This window comes from Salmo salar, chromosome 11, assembly GCF_965601325.2.
Source record: "Salmo salar chromosome 11, fSalSal1, whole genome shotgun sequence".
Lineage (NCBI taxonomy): Eukaryota > Metazoa > Chordata > Actinopteri > Salmoniformes > Salmonidae > Salmo > Salmo salar.
In genome coordinates, this window is record NC_138301.1 from 122,907,456 (window position 1) to 122,928,602 (window position 21,147).

At 49.4% G+C, this 21,147-nt stretch overlaps 1 protein-coding gene across 3 annotated transcripts in view; it reads left to right on the forward strand.

The window, feature by feature from the left end:
• tpte (transmembrane phosphatase with tensin homology) overlaps positions 1 to 21,147 on the forward strand; it is a 137,875-nt gene that overhangs the window by 111,094 nt on the left and 5,634 nt on the right. For all 3 annotated transcript variants that reach the window (XM_082958339.1, XM_014129869.3, XM_014129870.3), the window contains 10 exons: positions 1,914 to 2,033; positions 2,599 to 2,698; positions 4,461 to 4,524; positions 5,441 to 5,505; positions 15,670 to 15,730; positions 15,966 to 16,047; positions 16,614 to 16,702; positions 19,841 to 19,902; positions 20,028 to 20,108; positions 21,032 to 21,137. In XM_082958339.1, the coding sequence (XP_082814465.1) occupies positions 1,914 to 2,033; positions 2,599 to 2,698; positions 4,461 to 4,524; positions 5,441 to 5,505; positions 15,670 to 15,730; positions 15,966 to 16,047; positions 16,614 to 16,702; positions 19,841 to 19,902; positions 20,028 to 20,108; positions 21,032 to 21,137 (830 nt within the window). The remainder of the gene's footprint in view (positions 1 to 1,913; positions 2,034 to 2,598; positions 2,699 to 4,460; positions 4,525 to 5,440; positions 5,506 to 15,669; positions 15,731 to 15,965; positions 16,048 to 16,613; positions 16,703 to 19,840; positions 19,903 to 20,027; positions 20,109 to 21,031; positions 21,138 to 21,147) is intronic.

The window sequence follows — 21,147 nt, forward strand, 5'->3', positions numbered from 1 at the left end:
CCAAAAGTTTTGAGAATGACACAAATATTAATTTTCACAAAGTTTGCTGCTTCAGTGTCTTTAGATATTTTCGTCAGATGTTACTATGGAATACTGAAGTATAATTACAAGCATTTCATAAGTGTCAAAGGCTTTTATTGACAATTACATGAAGTTGATGCAATGAGTCAATATTTGCAGTGTTGACCCTTCTTTTTCAAGACCTCTGCAATCTGCCCTGGCATGCTGTCAATTAACTTCTGGGCCACATCCTGACTGATGGCAGCCCATTCTTGCATAATCAATGCTTGGAGTTTGTCAGAATTTGTGGGTTTTTGTTTGTCCACCTGCCTCTTGAGGATTGACCACAAGTTCTCAATGGGATTAAGGTCTGGGGAGTTTCCTGGCCATGGACCCAAAATATCGATGTTTTGTTCCCCGAGCCACTTAGTTATCACTTTTGCCTTATGGCAAGGTGCTCCATCGTGCTGGAAAAGGCATTGTCTTTCACCAAAATGTTCCTGGATGGTTGGGAGAAGTTGCTCTCGGAGGATGTGTTGGTACCATTCTTTATTCATGGCTGTGTTCTTAGGCAAAATTGTGAGTGAGCCCACTCCCTTGGCTGAGAAGCAACCCCACACATGAATGGTCTCAGGATGCTTTACTGTTGGCATGACACATGACTGATGGTAGCGCTCACCTTGTCTTCTCCGGACAAGCTTTTTTCCGGATGCCCCAAACAATCGGAAAGGGGATTCATCAGAGAAAATGACTTTACACCCAGTCCTCAGCAGCCCAATCCCTGTACCTTTTGCAGAATATCAGTCTGTCCCTGATGTTTTTCCTGGAGAGAAGTGGCTTCTTTGCTGCCCTGCTTGACACCAGGCCATCCTCCAAAAGTCTTCGCCTCACTGTGCGTGCAGATGCACTCACACCTGCCTGCTGCCATTCCTGAGCAAGCTCTGTACTGGTGGTGCCCCGATCCCGCAGCTGAATCAACTTTAGGAGACGGTCCTGGCGCTTGCTGGACTTTCTTGGGCGCCCTGAAGCCTTCTTCACAACAATTGAACCGCTCTCCTTGAAGTTCTTGAAGATCTGATAAATGGTTGATTTAGGTGCAATCTTACTGGCAGCAATATCCTTGCCTGTGAAGCCCTTTTTGTGCAACGCAATGATGATAGCACGTGTTTCCTTGCAGGTAACCATGGTTGACAGATGAAGAACAATGATTCCAAGCACCACCTTCCTTTTGAAGCTTCCAGTCTGTTATTTGAACTCAATCAGCATGACAGAGTGATCTCCAGCCTTGTCCTCGTCAACACTCACACCTGTGTTAACGAGAGAATCACTGACATGATGTCAGCTGGTCCTTTTGTGGCAGGGCTGAAATGCAGTGGAAATGTTTTTTGGGGGATTCAGTTCATTTGCATGGCAAAGAGGGACTTTGCAATTCATCTGATCACTCTTCATAACATTCTGGAGTATATAAATATTGCTATCATACAAACAGGCTTTGTCAAAATTAATATTATTTGTGTCATTCTCAAAACTTTTGGCCACGACTGTACATGAAGTGAAAGTGAGACTAGGACAGAGAGAGCGCAGGATGGAGACCCCCCCCCCCCCCCCCCCCCCCCCTGAGTGAGGGAGAGCTGTGAACCTCTGCTGTCTATGATGAGCTGTTTAAACAGGAAGTAATGTGCAGGAAATGGTTCCAGGAAGTGGTTTGCCCTTTGCTGGGCAGTAGGCCTTCTTGGAACACACTGCTGAATCATCATAGAACTAAAAGTTAAACTCTTTGAATCAGCTGTGTACATTCGTGGCCAAAAGTTTTGAGAATGACACAATATTAATTTTCATTGACTGACTGACTCTGTGTGTGTGTGTGTGTGTGTGTGTGTGTGTGGTGTGTCTGACTGTCCTGTGTGTTTCAGGTTCAAGGTGTACTTCAGTTCCAGACTGAATATCATAGATGCCTGTATCGTTGTCATCACCCTGGTTGTCACTATGATCTACACCTTCTCGGACCTGACGGGGGTCAGCCTCATACCCAGGTACGTACGGGGGGGTCAGCCTGCACCACAGACTGGCCTGGAGTTGGCGGATGCTTTAGTCCAGGTCTGGGAGGAGATCCCTCAGGAGACCATCCGCCACCTCATCAGGAGCATGCCCAGGCGTTGTAGGGAGGTCATACAGGCACGTGGAGGCCACACACACTACTGAGCCTCATTTTGACTTGTTTTAAGGACATTACATCTAACGTTGGATCAGCCTGTAGTGTGGTTTTCCACTTTAATTTTGAGTGTGACTCCAAATCCAGACCTCCATGGGTTGATAAATTGGATTTCCATTGATTCTTTTTGTGTGATTTTGTTGTCAGCACATTCAACAATGTACAGAAAAAACTATTTAATAAGATTATTTCTTTCATTCAGATCTAGGATGTGTTGTTTAAGTGTTCCCTTTATTTTTTTGAGCAGTATATATATGTATGTGTGTGTGTGTGTGTGTGTATATATGTGTGTGTGTGTGTATATGTATGTGTATGTGTATATATATATATATATATGTATGTATGTGTGTGTGTGTGTGTGTATATTTCCCTCTTACTCTCTTCAGGGTGGTGACGTTCCTGCGTTTTCTGAGGATTATAATCCTGGTCAGGGTCTTCAGATTAGCCTCTCAGAAGAAAGAACTTGAGAAGGTCACCAGGAGGATGGTGAGTTCATCTCCACGGCAACGCAATGTTTTGAGGTCATTTTATAAAAACAGTTTTTTTTTGGGGGGGGGGGTTAACCTCTATGGGCTAGGTGGGACGCTAGCGTGCCACCCGTGGTGCACTCCATCAACAGCAGGTGCATTTCAAGAGCGGCAAATTTGAATCCAAATAAATGTCAAAATTCACATTTTTCAAACATACAACTATTTTACACCCTTTGAAAGATAAACATCTCCTTAATCTAACCACGTTTTACGATTTCAAAAAGGTTTTACGGCGAAAGCATAAATTTAGAGTATGTTAGGACAGTACATTTACAAGAGTTGTGTGTAATGTTTTGTCAAGTCAAAGACAGGGTCACCAAAACCATAAAACCAGCTAAAATGATGCACTAACCTTTTACAATCTCCATCAGATGACACTCCTAGGACATTATGTTAGACAATGCATGCATTTTTAGTTCTATCAAGTTCATATTTATATCCAAAAACAGCGTTTTACTATGGCATTGATGTTGAGGAAATCGTTTCCCTCCAATAACCGGCAGTCAAGTCAGCGTCACAAATTAAATAATTAAAATTAGAAAACATTGGTAAAATATTGTCATTTAAAGAATTATAGATTTACATCTCTTGAACGCAATCAACTTGCCAGATTTAAAAATAACCTTACTGGGAAATCACACTTTGCAATAATCTGAGCACTGCGCCCAGAAAAATACGCGTTGCGATACAGACTAGACGTCATGTTGGGGAGATCTAAAATCGAAAATACTATGTAAATAATCCATTACCTTTGATTCTCTTCATCAGATGTCACTTCCAGGTATCACAGGTCCATAACGAATGTAGTTTTGTTCAAAAAAGCTCATCATTTATGTCCAAAAATCTCCGTCTTGTTAGCACATGATCTAAGCCAGCCGGACTTCTCGTCATGAACGAGGGGAAAAAATATATTTCCGTTCGTTCAAACATGTCAAACGTTGTATAGCATAAATCATTAGGGCCTTTTTTAACCAGAACATGAATAATATTCAAGGTGGACGAATGCATACTCTTTTATAACGTATTGGAACGAGGGTACCCAACATGAACTCGCGCGCCAGGTGTCTAATGGGACATCATCGTTCCATGGCTCTTGTTCGGTCAGATCTCCCTCCAGAAGACTCAAAACACTTTGTAAAGGCTGGTGACATCTAGTGGAAGCAATAGGAAGTGCCAAAATATTCCTCAGCCCCTGTGTTTTTCAATGGGATAGGTTTAAAGTCAATACAACACATCAGGTATCCACTTCCTGTCAGAAAATGTCTCAGGGTTTTGCCTGCCAAATGAGTTCTGTTATACTCACAGACACCATTCAAACAGTTTTAGAAACTTTAGAGTGTTTTCTATCCATATATAATAAGTATATGCATATTCTAGTTACTGGGTAGGATTAGTAACCAGATTAAATCGGGTACATTTTTTTTTATCCAGACGTGCAAATGCTGCCCCCTAGCCCTAACAGGTTAAGTGCCTTGCTCAATGGCTATAGGCTGTACCTGAGAGTGGTCTGGTCACTCATTTCACTTTCATCCCTGGGGTTTTCAATCCCCTTTCCGTTGAAGCTTGGGTCAATGCTTAAAAATGTATACAAACGGAGTACTGCATCATGGACTCGTGCTCCGACCCTCTCGTGCTCGGAGCACGGTACTATGCATTATGAGAAATACCCAAAGTGTCCATAATCTTCATATAACCTCTGACCCCCGGTCTCCAATCAGGTGTCTGAGAACAAGCGGCGCTACCAGAAAGACGGCTTTGACCTGGATCTCACCTACGTCACAGGTTATATATCACACACACACCCCCCTCACCTACATCACAGGTTCTCTCTCTCTCACCCCCCTGACCTACGTCACAGGTTCTCTCTCTCTCTCTCACCCCTGACCTACGTCACAGGTTATATATATCTCTCTCTCTCTCACCCCTCTGACCTACGTCACAGGTTATATATATATCTCTCTCTCTCTCACCCCCCTGACCTACGTCACAGGTTCTCTCTCTCACCCCCCTGACCTACGTCACAGGTTATATCTCTCTCTCTCTCACACCCCTGACCTACGTCACAGGTTCTCTCTCTCTCACCCCTGACCTACGTCACAGGTTATATATCTCTCTCTCTCTCACCCCTCTGACCTACATCACAGGTTATATCTCTCTCTCTCACCCCTCTGACCTACGTCACAGGTTACATCTCTCTCTCCCCCCTGACCTACGTCACAGGTTATATATATATATCTCTCTCTCTCTCACCCCTCTGACCTACGTCACAGGTTATATCTCTCTCTCTCACCCCCCTGACCTACTCCACAGGTTATATCTCTCTCCCCTCTGACCTACGTCACAGGTTATATCTCTCTCCGCTCTGACCAGATGAGCTGTTTTAAATGAAAGACTAATGTTAGGAACGTGTCATGAATGTTTATAGTGTACTGCATATGAGTGGCACTTACCAGCTCCTCCTCTCATCCTCTCATCTCTCTCCTCTTCTTCTCTCCTCTTCTTCTCTCATCTCTCTCCTCTTCTCCTCTCCTCTTCTCCTCTCCTCTTCTTCTCTCATCTCTCTCCTCTTCTCCTCTCCTCTCCTCTTCTCCTCTTCTCCTCTCCTCTCCTCTCCTCTTCTCTCATCTCTCTCCTCTCATCCCTCTTCTCCTCTCATCCCTCTTCTCCTCTCATCCCTCTCTACTCCTCTTCTCTCCAGATCGTGTCATTGCCATGTCGTTCCCCTCCTCTGGGAAACAAGCCCTCTACAGAAACCCCATCAGGGTAAGCCCTGTACAGAACCCCCGTCAGGGTAACACACACACACTATAGAACCCCCCCCATCAGGGTAACACACACACTATAGAACCCCCCCCCCCATCAGGGTAACACACACACACACTATAGAACCCCCCCCATCAGGGTAACACACACTATAGAACCCCCCCCATCAGGGTAACACACACACACTATAGAACCCCCCCCCCATCAGGGTAACACACACACTATAGAACCCCCCCCCCCATCAGGGTAACACACACACACACTATAGAACCCCCCCATCAGGGTAACACACACACACTATAGAACCCCCCCATCAGGGTAACACACACACTATAGAACCCCCCCCCCCATCAGGGTAACACACACACACTATAGAACCCCCCCATCAGGGTAACACACACTATAGAACCCCCCCCCCCCCCCATCAGGGTAACACACACACACTATAGAACCCCCCCCCCATCAGGGTAACACACACACACTATAGAACCCCCCCCCCCATCAGGGTAACACACACACACTATAGAACCCCCCCCCCATCAGGGTAACACACACACTATAGAACCCCCCCCATCAGGGTAACACACACTATAGAACCCCCCCCCCCATCAGGGTAACACACACACACTATAGAACCCCCCCCCATCAGGGTAACACACACACACTATAGAACCCCCCCCATCAGGGTAACACACACTATAGAACCCCCCCCCCATCAGGGTAACACACACTATAGAACCCCCCCCCATCAGGGTAACACACACTATAGAACCCCCCCCCATCAGGGTAACACACACACACTATAGAACCCCCCCCCATCAGGGTAACACACACTATAGAACCCCCCCCCCCCCATCAGGGTAACACACACACACTATAGAACCCCCCCCCCATCAGGGTAACACACACACACACTATAGAACCCCCCCCCCCATCAGGGTAACACACACACACTATAGAACCCCCCCATCAGGGTAACACACACTATAGAACCCCCCCCCATCAGGGTAACACACACTATAGAACCCCCCCCCCCATCAGGGTAACACACACACTATAGAACCCCCCCCCCCCCATCAGGGTAACACACACACACTATAGAACCCCCCCCATCAGGGTAACACACACACACTATAGAACCCCCCCCCCATCAGGGTAACACACACACACACTATAGAACCCCCCCCCCATCAGGGTAACACACACACACACTATAGAACCCCCCCCCATCAGGGTAACACACACACACTATAGAACCCCCCCCCATCAGGGTAACACACACACACACTATAGAACCCCCCCATCAGGGTAACACACACACACTATAGAACCCCCCCCATCAGGGTAACACACACACACTATAGAACCCCCCCCATCAGGGTAACACACACACACTATAGAACCCCCCCATCAGGGTAACACACACACACTATAGAACCCCCCCCCCCATCAGGGTAACACACACACACTATAGAACCCCCCCCCATCAGGGTAACACACACACACTATAGAACCCCCCCCCATCAGGGTAACACACACACTATAGAACCCCCCCCCCCATCAGGGTAACACACACACACTATAGAACCCCCCCCCATCAGGGTAACACACACACACTATAGAACCCCCCCCCATCAGGGTAACACACACACTATAGAACCCCCCCCCATCAGGGTAACACACACACTATAGAACCCCCCCATCAGGGTAACACACACACTATAGAACCCCCCCCCCCCATCAGGGTAACACACACACACTATAGAACCCCCCCCATCAGGGTAACACACACGCACTATAGAACCCCCCCCCCCATCAGGGTAACACACACACACTATAGAACCCCCCCATCAGGGTAACACACACTATAGAACCCCCCCCCCCCATCAGGGTAACACAAACACACTATAGAACCCCCCCCCATCAGGGTAACACACACACACACTATAGAACCCCCCCCCATCAGGGTAACACACACACACTATAGAACCCCCCCCATCAGGGTAACACACACTATAGAACCCCCCCCCATCAGGGTAACACACACTATAGAACCCCCCCCATCAGGGTAACACACACACTATAGAACCCCCCCCCCATCAGGGTAACACACACACACTATAGAACCCCCCCCCATCAGGGTAACACACACACACTATAGAACCCCCCCCCCATCAGGGTAACACACACACACTATAGAACCCCCCCCCATCAGGGTAACACACACACACTATAGAACCCCCCCCCATCAGGGTAACACACACACACACTATAGAACCCCCCCATCAGGGTAACACACACACACTATAGAACCCCCCCCCCATCAGGGTAACACACACACACTATAGAACCCCCCCCCCCCATCAGGGTAACACACACACACTATAGAACCCCCCCCCCCATCAGGGTAACACACACTCACTATAGAACCCCCCCCCCATCAGGGTAACACACTCACTATAGAACCCCCCCCCATCAGGGTAACACACACACTATAGAACCCCCCCCATCAGGGTAACACACACACACTATAGAACCCCCCCCCCATCAGGGTAACACACACACACTATAGAACCCCCCCCCATCAGGGTAACACACACACACTATAGAACCCCCCCCATCAGGGTAACACACACACTATAGAACCCCCCCCCCCATCAGGGTAACACACACACTATAGAACCCCCCCCCCATCAGGGTAACACACACCACTATAGAACCCCCCCCCATCAGGGTAACACACACACACTATAGAACCCCCCCCCATCAGGGTAACACACACACTACTAGTACAACCCCCCCCCCCATCAGGGTAACACACACACTATAGAACCCCCCCCCCCATCAGGGTAACACACACACACTATAGAACCCCCCCCCCCCATCAGGGTAACACACACACTATAGAACCCCCCCCCATCAGGGTAACGCCACACTATAGAACCCCCCCCCCATCAGGGTAACACACACTATAGAACCCCCCCCCATCAGGGTAACACACACTATAGAACCCCCCCCCATCAGGGTAACACACACACACTATAGAACCCCCCCCATCAGGGTAACACACACACACTATAGAACCCCCCCCCATCAGGGTAACACACACACTATAGAACCCCCCCCCCCATCAGGGTAACACACACACACTATAGAACCCCCCCCCATCAGGGTAACACACACACACTATAGAACCCCCCCCATCAGGGTAACACACACACACTATAGAACCCCCCCCATCAGGGTAACACACACACACTATAGAACCCCCCCCCATCAGGGTAACACACACACACTATAGAACCCCCCCCATCAGGGTAACACACACACACTATAGAACCCCCCCCCCATCAGGGTAACACACACACACTATAGAACCCCCCCCCCATCAGGGTAACACACACACACTATAGAACCCCCCCCCATCAGGGTAACACACACACACTATAGAACCCCCCCCCATCAGGGTAACACACACACACTATAGAACCCCCCCCCCCATCAGGGTAACACACACGCACTATAGAACCCCCCCCCATCAGGGTAACACACACACACTATAGAACCCCCCCCCCATCAGGGTAACACACACACACTATAGAACCCCCCCCCCATCAGGGTAACACACACACTATAGAACCCCCCCCCCATCAGGGTAACACACACTATAGAACCCCCCCCCCCATCAGGGTAACACACACACTATAGAACCCCCCCCCCCATCAGGGTAACACACACACTATAGAACCCCCCCCCATCAGGGTAACACACACACTATAGAACCCCCCCCCCATCAGGGTAACACACACACACTATAGAACCCCCCCCCCCATCAGGGTAACACACACACACTATAGAACCCCCCCCATCAGGGTAACACACACTATAGAACCCCCCCCCATCAGGGTAACACACACACTATAGAACCCCCCCCCCATCAGGGTAACACACACACTATAGAACCCCCCCCATCAGGGTAACACACACACACTATAGAACCCCCCCCCATCAGGGTAACACACACACACTATAGAACCCCCCCCCCATCAGGGTAACACACACACACTATAGAACCCCCCCCCATCAGGGTAACACACACACTATAGAACCCCCCCCCATCAGGGTAACACACACACACTATAGAACCCCCCCCCATCAGGGTAACACACACCACTATAGAACCCCCCCCCATCAGGGTAACACACACACACTATAGAACCCCCCCCCCATCAGGGTAACACACACACACTATAGAACCCCCCCCCCCATCAGGGTAACACACACACACTATAGAACCCCCCCCCCATCAGGGTAACACACACACTATAGAACCCCCCCCCCATCAGGGTAACACACACACTATAGAACCCCCCCCCATCAGGGTAACACACACCACTATAGAACCCCCCCCCCCATCAGGGTAACACACACTATAGAACCCCCCCCATCAGGGTAACACACACACACTATAGAACCCCCCCCCATCAGGGTAACACACACACACTATAGAACCCCCCCCCCATCAGGGTAACACACACACACTATAGAACCCCCCCCCCATCAGGGTAACACACACACACTATAGAACCCCCCCCCCATCAGGGTAACACACACACTATAGAACCCCCCCCCATCAGGGTAACACACACACTATAGAACCCCCCCCCATCAGGGTAACACACACACACTATAGAACCCCCCCCCATCAGGGTAACACACACACTATAGAACCCCCCCCCATCAGGGTAACACACACACCTATAGAACCCCCCCCCCATCAGGGTAACACACACACACTATAGAACCCCCCCCCCATCAGGGTAACACACACACACTATAGAACCCCCCCCCATCAGGGTAACACACACACTATAGAACCCCCCCCCCATCAGGGTAACACACACACACTATAGAACCCCCCCCCATCAGGGTAACACACACACACTATAGAACCCCCCCCCATCAGGGTAACACACACACACTATAGAACCCCCCCCCATCAGGGTAACACACACCACTATAGAACCCCCCCCATCAGGGTAACACACACACACTATAGAACCCCCCCCCATCAGGGTAACACACACACACTATAGAACCCCCCCCCCCATCAGGGTAACACACACACACTATAGAACCCCCCCCCCCATCAGGGTAACACACACACACTATAGAACCCCCCCCCCATCAGGGTAACACACACACTATAGAACCCCCCCCCCATCAGGGTAACACACACACACTATAGAACCCCCCCCCCATCAGGGTAACACACACACTATAGAACCCCCCCCCATCAGGGTAACACACACACACTATAGAACCCCCCCCCCCATCAGGGTAACACACACACTATAGAACCCCCCCCCCATCAGGGTAACACACACACACTATAGAACCCCCCCCCATCAGGGTAACACACACACACTATAGAACCCCCCCCCCATCAGGGTAACACACACACACTATAGAACCCCCCCCCATCAGGGTAACACACACACACTATAGAACCCCCCCCCCATCAGGGTAACACACACACACTATAGAACCCCCCCCCATCAGGGTAACACACACACACTATAGAACCCCCCCCCATCAGGGTAACACACACACTATAGAACCCCCCCCATCAGGGTAACACACACACACTATAGAACCCCCCCCCATCAGGGTAACACACACACACTATAGAACCCCCCCCCCATCAGGGTAACACACACACACTATAGAACCCCCCCCCCATCAGGGTAACACACACACACTATAGAACCCCCCCCCCATCAGGGTAACACACACACACTATAGAACCCCCCCCATCAGGGTAACACACACACTATAGAACCCCCCCCCCATCAGGGTAACACACACACACTATAGAACCCCCCCCCATCAGGGTAACACACACACACTATAGAACCCCCCCCCATCAGGGTAACACACACACACTATAGAACCCCCCCCCATCAGGGTAACACACACACACTATAGAACCCCCCCCCATCAGGGTAACACACACACACTATAGAACCCCCCCCATCAGGGTAACACACACACACTATAGAACCCCCCCCCATCAGGGTAACACACACACACTATAGAACCCCCCCCCATCAGGGTAACACACACACACTATAGAACCCCCCCCCCATCAGGGTAACACACACACACTATAGAACCCCCCCCCCCATCAGGGTAACACACACACTATAGAACCCCCCCCCATCAGGGTAACACACACACACTATAGAACCCCCCCCCATCAGGGTAACACACACACTATAGAACCCCCCCCCATCAGGGTAACACACACACACTATAGAACCCCCCCCCCATCAGGGTAACACACACACTATAGAACCCCCCCCCCATCAGGGTAACACACACCACTATAGAACCCCCCCCCCATCAGGGTAACACACACACACTATAGAACCCCCCCCCCCATCAGGGTAACACACACACACTATAGAACCCCCCCCCCATCAGGGTAACACACACACTATAGAACCCCCCCCCCATCAGGGTAACACACACACACTATAGAACCCCCCCCATCAGGGTAACACACACACACTATAGAACCCCCCCCATCAGGGTAACACACACACACTATAGAACCCCCCCCATCAGGGTAACACACACCACTATAGAACCCCCCCCCCATCAGGGTAACACACACACACTATAGAACCCCCCCCCCATCAGGGTAACACACACACACTATAGAACCCCCCCCCCATCAGGGTAACACACACACTATAGAACCCCCCCCCATCAGGGTAACACACACACACTATAGAACCCCCCCCATCAGGGTAACACACACACACTATAGAACCCCCCCCCCATCAGGGTAACACACACACACTATAGAACCCCCCCCCATCAGGGTAACACACACACACTATAGAACCCCCCCCCATCAGGGTAACACACACACACTATAGAACCCCCCCCCCATCAGGGTAACACACACACACTATAGAACCCCCCCCATCAGGGTAACACACACACACTATAGAACCCCCCCCCATCAGGGTAACACACACACACTATAGAACCCCCCCCCATCAGGGTAACACACACACTATAGAACCCCCCCCATCAGGGTAACACACACACACTATAGAACCCCCCCCATCAGGGTAACACACACACTATAGAACCCCCCCCATCAGGGTAACACACACACACTATAGAACCCCCCCCCATCAGGGTAACACACACACTATAGAACCCCCCCATCAGGGTAACACACACCACTATAGAACCCCCCCATCAGGGTAACACACACACACTATAGAACCCCCCCCATCAGGGTAACACACACACACTATAGAACCCCCCCCCCATCAGGGTAACACACACACACTATAGAACCCCCCCCCATCAGGGTAACACACACACACTATAGAACCCCCCCATCAGGGTAACACACACACACTATAGAACCCCCCCATCAGGGTAACACACACACACTATAGAACCCCCCCCCCATCAGGGTAACACACACACACTATAGAACCCCCCCCCCCATCAGGGTAACACACACACACTATAGAACCCCCCCCCATCAGGGTAACACACACACACTATAGAACCCCCCCCCCCATCAGGGTAACACACACACACTATAGAACCCCCCCCCCATCAGGGTAACACACACACACTATAGAACCCCCCCCCATCAGGGTAACACACACACACTATAGAACCCCCCCCCATCAGGGTAACACACACACTATAGAACCCCCCCCCCCATCAGGGTAACACACACACTATAGAACCCCCCCCCATCAGGGTAACACACACACTATAGAACCCCCCCCATCAGGGTAACACACACACTATAGAACCCCCCCCCCATCAGGGTAACACACACACTATAGAACCCCCCCCCCATCAGGGTAACACACACACTATAGAACCCCCCCCCATCAGGGTAACACACACACACTATAGAACCCCCCCCATCAGGGTAACACACACACTATAGAACCCCCCCCATCAGGGTAACACACACACTATAGAACCCCCCCCATCAGGGTAACACACACACTATAGAACCCCCCCATCAGGGTAACACACACACACTATAGAACCCCCCCCCCCATCAGGGTAACACACACACACTATAGAACCCCCCCCATCAGGGTAACACACACACACTATAGAACCCCCCCCCATCAGGGTAACACACACACACTATAGAACCCCCCCCCCATCAGGGTAACACACACACTATAGAACCCCCCCCCCATCAGGGTAACACACACACTATAGAACCCCCCCCCCATCAGGGTAACACACACACTATAGAACCCCCCCCCCATCAGGGTAACACACACACACTATAGAACCCCCCCCCCATCAGGGTAACACACACACACTATAGAACCCCCCCCCCATCAGGGTAACACACACACACACTATAGAACCCCCCCCCCATCAGGGTAACACACACACACTATAGAACCCCCCCCCCCCCCCATCAGGGTAACACACACACACACTATAGAACCCCCCCCCCATCAGGGTAACACACACACACTATAGAACCCCCCCCCCCATCAGGGTAACACACACACTATAGAACCCCCCCCCCATCAGGGTAACACACACACACTATAGAACCCCCCCCATCAGGGTAACACACACACACTATAGAACCCCCCCCCCATCAGGGTAACACACACTCACTATAGAACCCCCCCCATCTGGGTAACACACACACACTATAGAACCCCCCCATCAGGGTAACACACACACACTATAGAACCCCCCCCCCATCAGGGTAACACACACACACTATAGAACCCCCCCCCCATCAGGGTAACACACACTCACTATAGAACCCCCCCATCAGGGTAACACACACACACTATAGAACCCCCCCCCCATCAGGGTAACACACACACACTATAGAACCCCCCCCCATCAGGGTAACACACACACACTATAGAACCCCCCCCCCATCAGGGTAACACACACACACTATAGAACCCCCCCCCCATCAGGGTAACACACACACACACTATAGAACCCCCCCCCCATCAGGGTAACACACACACACACTATAGAACCCCCCCCCCATCAGGGTAACACACACACCACTATAGAACCCCCCCCCCATCAGGGTAACACACACACACTATAGAACCCCCCCCCCATCAGGGTAACACACACACACACTATAGAACCCCCCCCCATCAGGGTAACACACACACACTATAGAACCCCCCCCCCCCATCAGGGTAACACACACACACTATAGAACCCCCCCCCATCAGGGTAACACACACACACTATAGAACCCCCCCCCCCATCAGGGTAACACACACACACTATAGAACCCCCCCCCCATCAGGGTAACACACACTCACTATAGAACCCCCCCCCATCAGGGTAACACACACACACTATAGAACCCCCCCCCCATCAGGGTAACACACACACACTATAGAACCCCCCCCCCATCAGGGTAACACACACTCACTATAGAACCCCCCCATCAGGGTAACACACACACACTATAGAACCCCCCCCCCATCAGGGTAACACACACACACTATAGAACCCCCCCCCATCAGGGTAACACACACACACTATAGAACCCCCCCCCCATCAGGGTAACACACACACACTATAGAACCCCCCCCCCATCAGGGTAACACACACACACTATAGAACCCCCCCCCCCATCAGGGTAACACACACACACTATAGAACCCCCCCCCATCAGGGTAACACACACACACTATAGAACCCCCCCCCATCAGGGTAACACACACACACTATAGAACCCCCCCCATCAGGGTAACACACACACACTATAGAACCCCCCCCCCATCAGGGTAACACACACACACTATAGAACCCCCCCCCATCAGGGTAACACACACACACTATAGAACCCCCCCCCATCAGGGTAACACACAAACTATAGTGGAGGTTCTGATAATCTCGATAAGGAAATTGACTCCTAAAGGTCAGTAATATCGCCTCTCTCTGTTCCTCTCAGGACGTGGCGAGGTTCCCACACACACACACACACACACACCATGACTCCTAAAGCTGGCCGGGGAGGATAAAGGGTCAGATAACAGTTAGTTGTTTAGAGAATAATCTAATTTATATAATATCTCTTCTCTCTGCTCCTCTCAGGAGGTGGCGAGGTTCCTCGATACCAAACATGAAGACCACTACAGAGTATACAACCTCTGCAGTAAGTACACACTACTTCCAGTCTACTACAGAGTATACAACCGTAAGTACACACTACTTCCAGTCTACTACAGAGTGTACGACCTCTGCAGTAAGTACACACTACTACCAGTCTACTACAGAGTGTACGACCTCTGCAGTAAGTACACACTACTTCCAGTCTACTACAGAGTATATAGTCCGTGTGAGGAGAGGGTTGGGAAACTATTTCTGACATGTTATTGTTTGTTCTTTAGGTGAGAAAGGTTACGACCCCAAGTTCTTCCACTACAGAGTAGAGAGGGTGTTTATCGACGACCACAACGTGCCTTCTCTAGAGTGAGTACTGTGTGTGTGTGTGTAGAGTACACCCTACCGGGCTGTGGTGGTCGTGAAATTTGTGTCGGCCGGGAACTCTCTCGGAAGGTAAAAGAAAAGGGTGGCGTTTTGATGACGAAGTATTCCTCGGTCGGGGGAGCAGAAGCTTGCAAGTTCCTGTATGTTTTCCCCCGTCGCACCGTGTGTTAGTCATAAAGCAGAGACCACCACCTTTGTTCTCGCCAGAGAGAGCCCGCTTCCTATCTGCTTGAAAAACTGTCAAACCCCTTTTGGTTGTATATTATTCGTTTTGGATGTCGGAGGAAACAGACAGACATCTCCCTGTCTTTACAACCATTGAATGAATATGTTTTTAACATGAAAGTTTACAATCCAAGGCATCACCAAGTACTTTAGTTTTCTTCCTTCAGCCGGGAGGGAGGGAGGGAGGGAGGGCGGGAGGGAGGGAGGGAGGGAGGGCCGGAGGGAGGGAGGGAGGACCGGAGGGGTTATTCTACTTGTTCTTTCCTTTTCTATCAAATAGTTTGACGTGTGTGTGTGTGTGTGTGTGTGTGTGTGTGTCTCAGGGACATGCTGAAGTTCACTGCCGGTGTGAGAGAGTGGATGGCAGCTGACCCCAACAACATCATTGCCATTCACTGTAAAGGAGGAAAAGGTGACTACTACTCCATCTGCTGGTAATATACTGTAGTAGCAGCCAGCTGTAATAATGTTACGCCATCTGCTGGTAATATACTGTAGTAGCAGCCAGCTGTAATAATGTTACGCCATCTGCTGGTAATATACTGTAGTAGCAGCCAGCTGTAATAATGTTACGCCATCTGCTGGTAATATACTGTAGTAGCAGCCAGCTGTAATAATGTTACGCCATCTGCTGGTAATATACTGTAGTAGCAGCCAGCTGTAATAATGTTACGCCATCTGCTGGTAATATACTGTAGTAGCAGCCAGCTGTAATAATGTTACGCCATCTGCTGGTAATATACTGTAGTAGCAGCCAGCTGTAATAATGTTACGCCATCTGCTGGTAATATACTGTAGTAGCAGCCAGCTGTAATAATGTTACGCCATCTGCTGGTAATATACTGTAGTAGCAGCCAGCTGTAATAATGTTACGCCATCTGCTGGTAATATACTGTAGTAGCAGCCAGCTGTAATAATGTTACGCCATCTGCTGGTACTATACTGTAGTAGCAGCCAGCTGTAATAATGTTACGCCATCTGCTGGTACTATACTGTAGTAGCAGCCAGCTGTAATAATGTTACGCCATCTGCTGGTACTATACTGTAGTAGCAGCCAGCTGTAATAATGTTACGCCATCTGCTGGTACTATACTGTAGTAGCAGCCAGCTGTAATAATGTTACGCCATCTGCTGGTACTATACTGTAGTAGCAGCCAGCTGTAATAATGTTTAGCAACTATGGAGAAAAACAGACTGGGTTGGCCTAGATGTTTTTACAAACAATGTAGCTGTGATAACATGATAACAGGATATAGCTGTGGCGATAGCAGGATGTAGCATGACATTGTTCCCTTTCACGCTGAGTGGTTATTGGAAAAGGGAGAGAGCTGGAAAGATTTTACAAATACATTGAGGAACTGTTGTCATTCTCAACGGATATAAAAACAGACTTAGTTTGCTTGCTGTTTGGAGGTGAAGAAAACATTTACTTTGAGAAACTCCTCAGGTCATTTGTGGTGGTGCGTTAGGCCAATCAGAAATACTATCAGATATCTCCAAAAGGGCACATTTTATAGGCCTACATTTATGCATAATCAGGTAGCCTATAGGACTACTTCTATGCATAATCAGGTGTGTGTCCTTACCCAATGTCGACAGGAGCCCTCCAAGAAAAAGACAATGACTAAATTGACAAAAAACTTGGAAATGGAATGAAATAAAGCAAAACTTGTTTCTTACAAGTGTAGAACGGGTTGTGCGCTCTGTAAACAGCATGTCCACTCTGACAATGAGAAGGGTAAAAGACTGGAATAATAATGTATTGAATGCATTAACAGAAATGACCGTGACAGACATTTGTAGATTAGAAATGAACCGTAAATGTACTACTGGTGATATACACCATCTATACAAAGTATGTGGACAAACCTTCAAATTAGTGTATTTCAGCCACGCGTTGCTGACAGGTGTATAAAATCGAGCACACAGCCATGCAATCTCCATAGACAAACATTGTCAGTAGAATGGCCCCGTACTAAAGAGCTCAGTGACTTTCAACGTGGCACCGTCATAGGATGCTACCTTTCCAACAAGTCAGTACGTCAAATGACAGCTCTAGCAGGGCGAACCTTGTCAACTTGTAAACACTGTTTATTGTGAAGTGGAAACATCTAGGACAAAACAAAACGTCTCAGCCGCAAAGTGGTAGGCCACACAACCTCACAGAACGGGACAGGTGGAGTGCGTAGCGTGTAAAAAACTCTCACTACCGCGTTCCGAACTGCCTCTGGAATCAACGTCAGCACAAGAACTGTTCATTCGGAAGGTTCATGAAATGGGTTTCTGTGGCCGAGCAGCCGCACACAAGCCTAAGATCACCATGAGCAATGCCAAGCGTTGGCTGGAGTGGTGTAAAGCTCGCCGCCGTTGGACTCTGGAGCAGTGGAAATGCGTTCTCTGGAGTGATGAATCACGCTTCACCATCTGGCAGTCCAACAGACGAATCTGGATTTGGCGGATGCCAGGAGAACGCTACCTACCCAACTGCATAGTGCCAACTGTAAAGTTTGGTGGAGGAGGTTTACTGGTCTGGGGCTGTTTTTCATGGTTCGGGCCCCTTAGTTCCAGTGAAGGGAAATCTTTACGCTACAGCATACAATAACATTCTAGATGATTCTGTGCTTCCAACTTTGTGGCAACAGTTTGGGGAAGGCCCTTCCTGTTTCAGCATGACAATGCCCCTGTGCACAAAGAGAGGTCCATACCAAAATGTTTTGTCAAGATTGGTGTGGAACAACTTGACTGGCCTAAACGGAGCCCTGACCTCAACCCCATCAAACACCTTTTGGGATGAATTGGAACTGCGACTATGAGCCAGGACTAATCACCTAACATCAGTGCCCGACCTCACTAATGCTCTTGTGGCTGAATGGAAGCAAGTCCCCTCAGCAATGTTCCAACATCTAGTGGAAAGCCTTCCCAGAAGAGTGGAGGCTGTTATAGCAGCAATGTTCCAACATCTAGTGGAAATCCTTCCCAGAAGAGAGGAGGCTGTTATAGCAGCAATGTTCCAACATCTAGTGGAAAGCCTTCCCAGAAGAGTGGAGGCTGTTATAGCTGCAATGTTCCAACATCTAGTGGAAAGTCTTCCCAGAAGAGTGGAGGCTGTTATAGCAGCAATGTTCCAACATCTAGTGGAAAGCCTTCCCAGAAGAGTGGAGGCTGTTATAGCAGCAATGTTCCAACATCTAGTGGAAAGCCTTCCCAGAAGAATGGAGGCTATTATAGCAGCAAAGGGGGGACCAAATCCATATTAACGCTTAGCAGGTGTCCACGTACGACTTCAAAAAATCTTGGTCGACCAACAGTCAAAATTTTTTGACCAGTCCACTAATTGGGGTCAGCCATGTTTGTTTGTTTGTTTGTTTACCAACATTGGAGTGAAACAAGCTTATATTTTGGGTTCTGATGAGGTACGACAGTTAAGCTCATGAGGCATTTATAAGTAATATTCTTTAAGAATCAATGTTTTTACATTTCAATAATTTTAAGAAGTCCAAAAATAGCCCCTTTTTTAACAGGGGTGGTGTGTGTGTGTGTGTTCCTACAGGCCGTACAGGAACTCTGGTGTGTACCTGGCTCATTGACAGTGACCAGTTTGAGAGCGCTCAGGTAGGGCAATACCTGAAATTGTTCAGGTATTTTAGCATTGCACAGTACTTAAACAGTTTAACACACACAAAAAACACCACTCTCAGAGCTCGAGGGAATAACATGTTTTCTATACCGACGTATAGGACAGCTTGGACTACTTTGGAGAGAGGAGAACGGACAAGAGCCGCAGCTCCAAGTTCCAGGGAGTGGAGACCCCGTCTCAGGTACACGGAGATGACTTAACTCACGCTTAGTCTCTGGTACATGGATAGGACTTAACTCACGCTTAGTACACGGATAGGACTTAACTCACGCTTAGTCTGGTACACGGATAGGACTTAACTCACGCTTAGTCTGGTACACGGATAGGACTTAACTCACGCTTAGTCTGGTACACCGATAGGACTTAACTCACGCTTAGTCTGGTACACCGATATGACTTAACTCACGCTTAGTCTCTGGTACATTTGGTACTGCGTTTACACAGGCAGCCCAATTCTGATCTTTGTTAGAGGGGGGGAAAAAATAGACAAATGAGTGAAAACAAGATCAGAATTGTGCTGCCTGTGTAAAACAGCCCATAAAGGTGGTGCGTAGTGTTACTCACATTTGGGTCCAAAAACTGTGCCATGCAATGTTTTGAAAAGACAGTTTTCTTGGCGCCGGGCTACTTTGGCACGTTACTGGCCCCGGGGCTAGCCCGGCCCGAAGAGCGGTGGCCTCGGGGCTAGCCCGGCGTGTGTGTGTGTGTGTGTTACAGAGCATGTAGATGGGTTACTATGAGGTGATGAAGACGATGGGGTGTGTGTGTGTTACAGAGCATGTAGATGGGTTACTATGAGGTGATGAAGACGATGGGGTGTGTGTGTGTGTGTGTGTGTTACAGAGCATGTAGATGGGTTACTATGAGGTGATGAAGACGATGGGGTGTGTGTGTGTGTGTGTGTGTGTGTGTTACAGAGCATGTAGATGGGTTACTATGAGGTGATGAAGACGATGGGGTGTGTGTGTTACAGAGCAGGTACGTGGGTTACTATGAGGTGATGAAGACGATGGGGGGGTGTGTGTGTGTGTTACAGAGCAGGTACGTGGGTTACTCTGAGGTGATGAAGACGATGGGGTGTGTGTGTGTGTGTGTGTGTTACAGAGCAGGTACGTGGGTTACTATGAGGTGATGAAGACTAAGTTCAACCGACAACTTCCTCCAGAACAGAGCCTGAAGATCAAGAGCATCCGCATCCACTCCATAGCAGGTTTGATTGA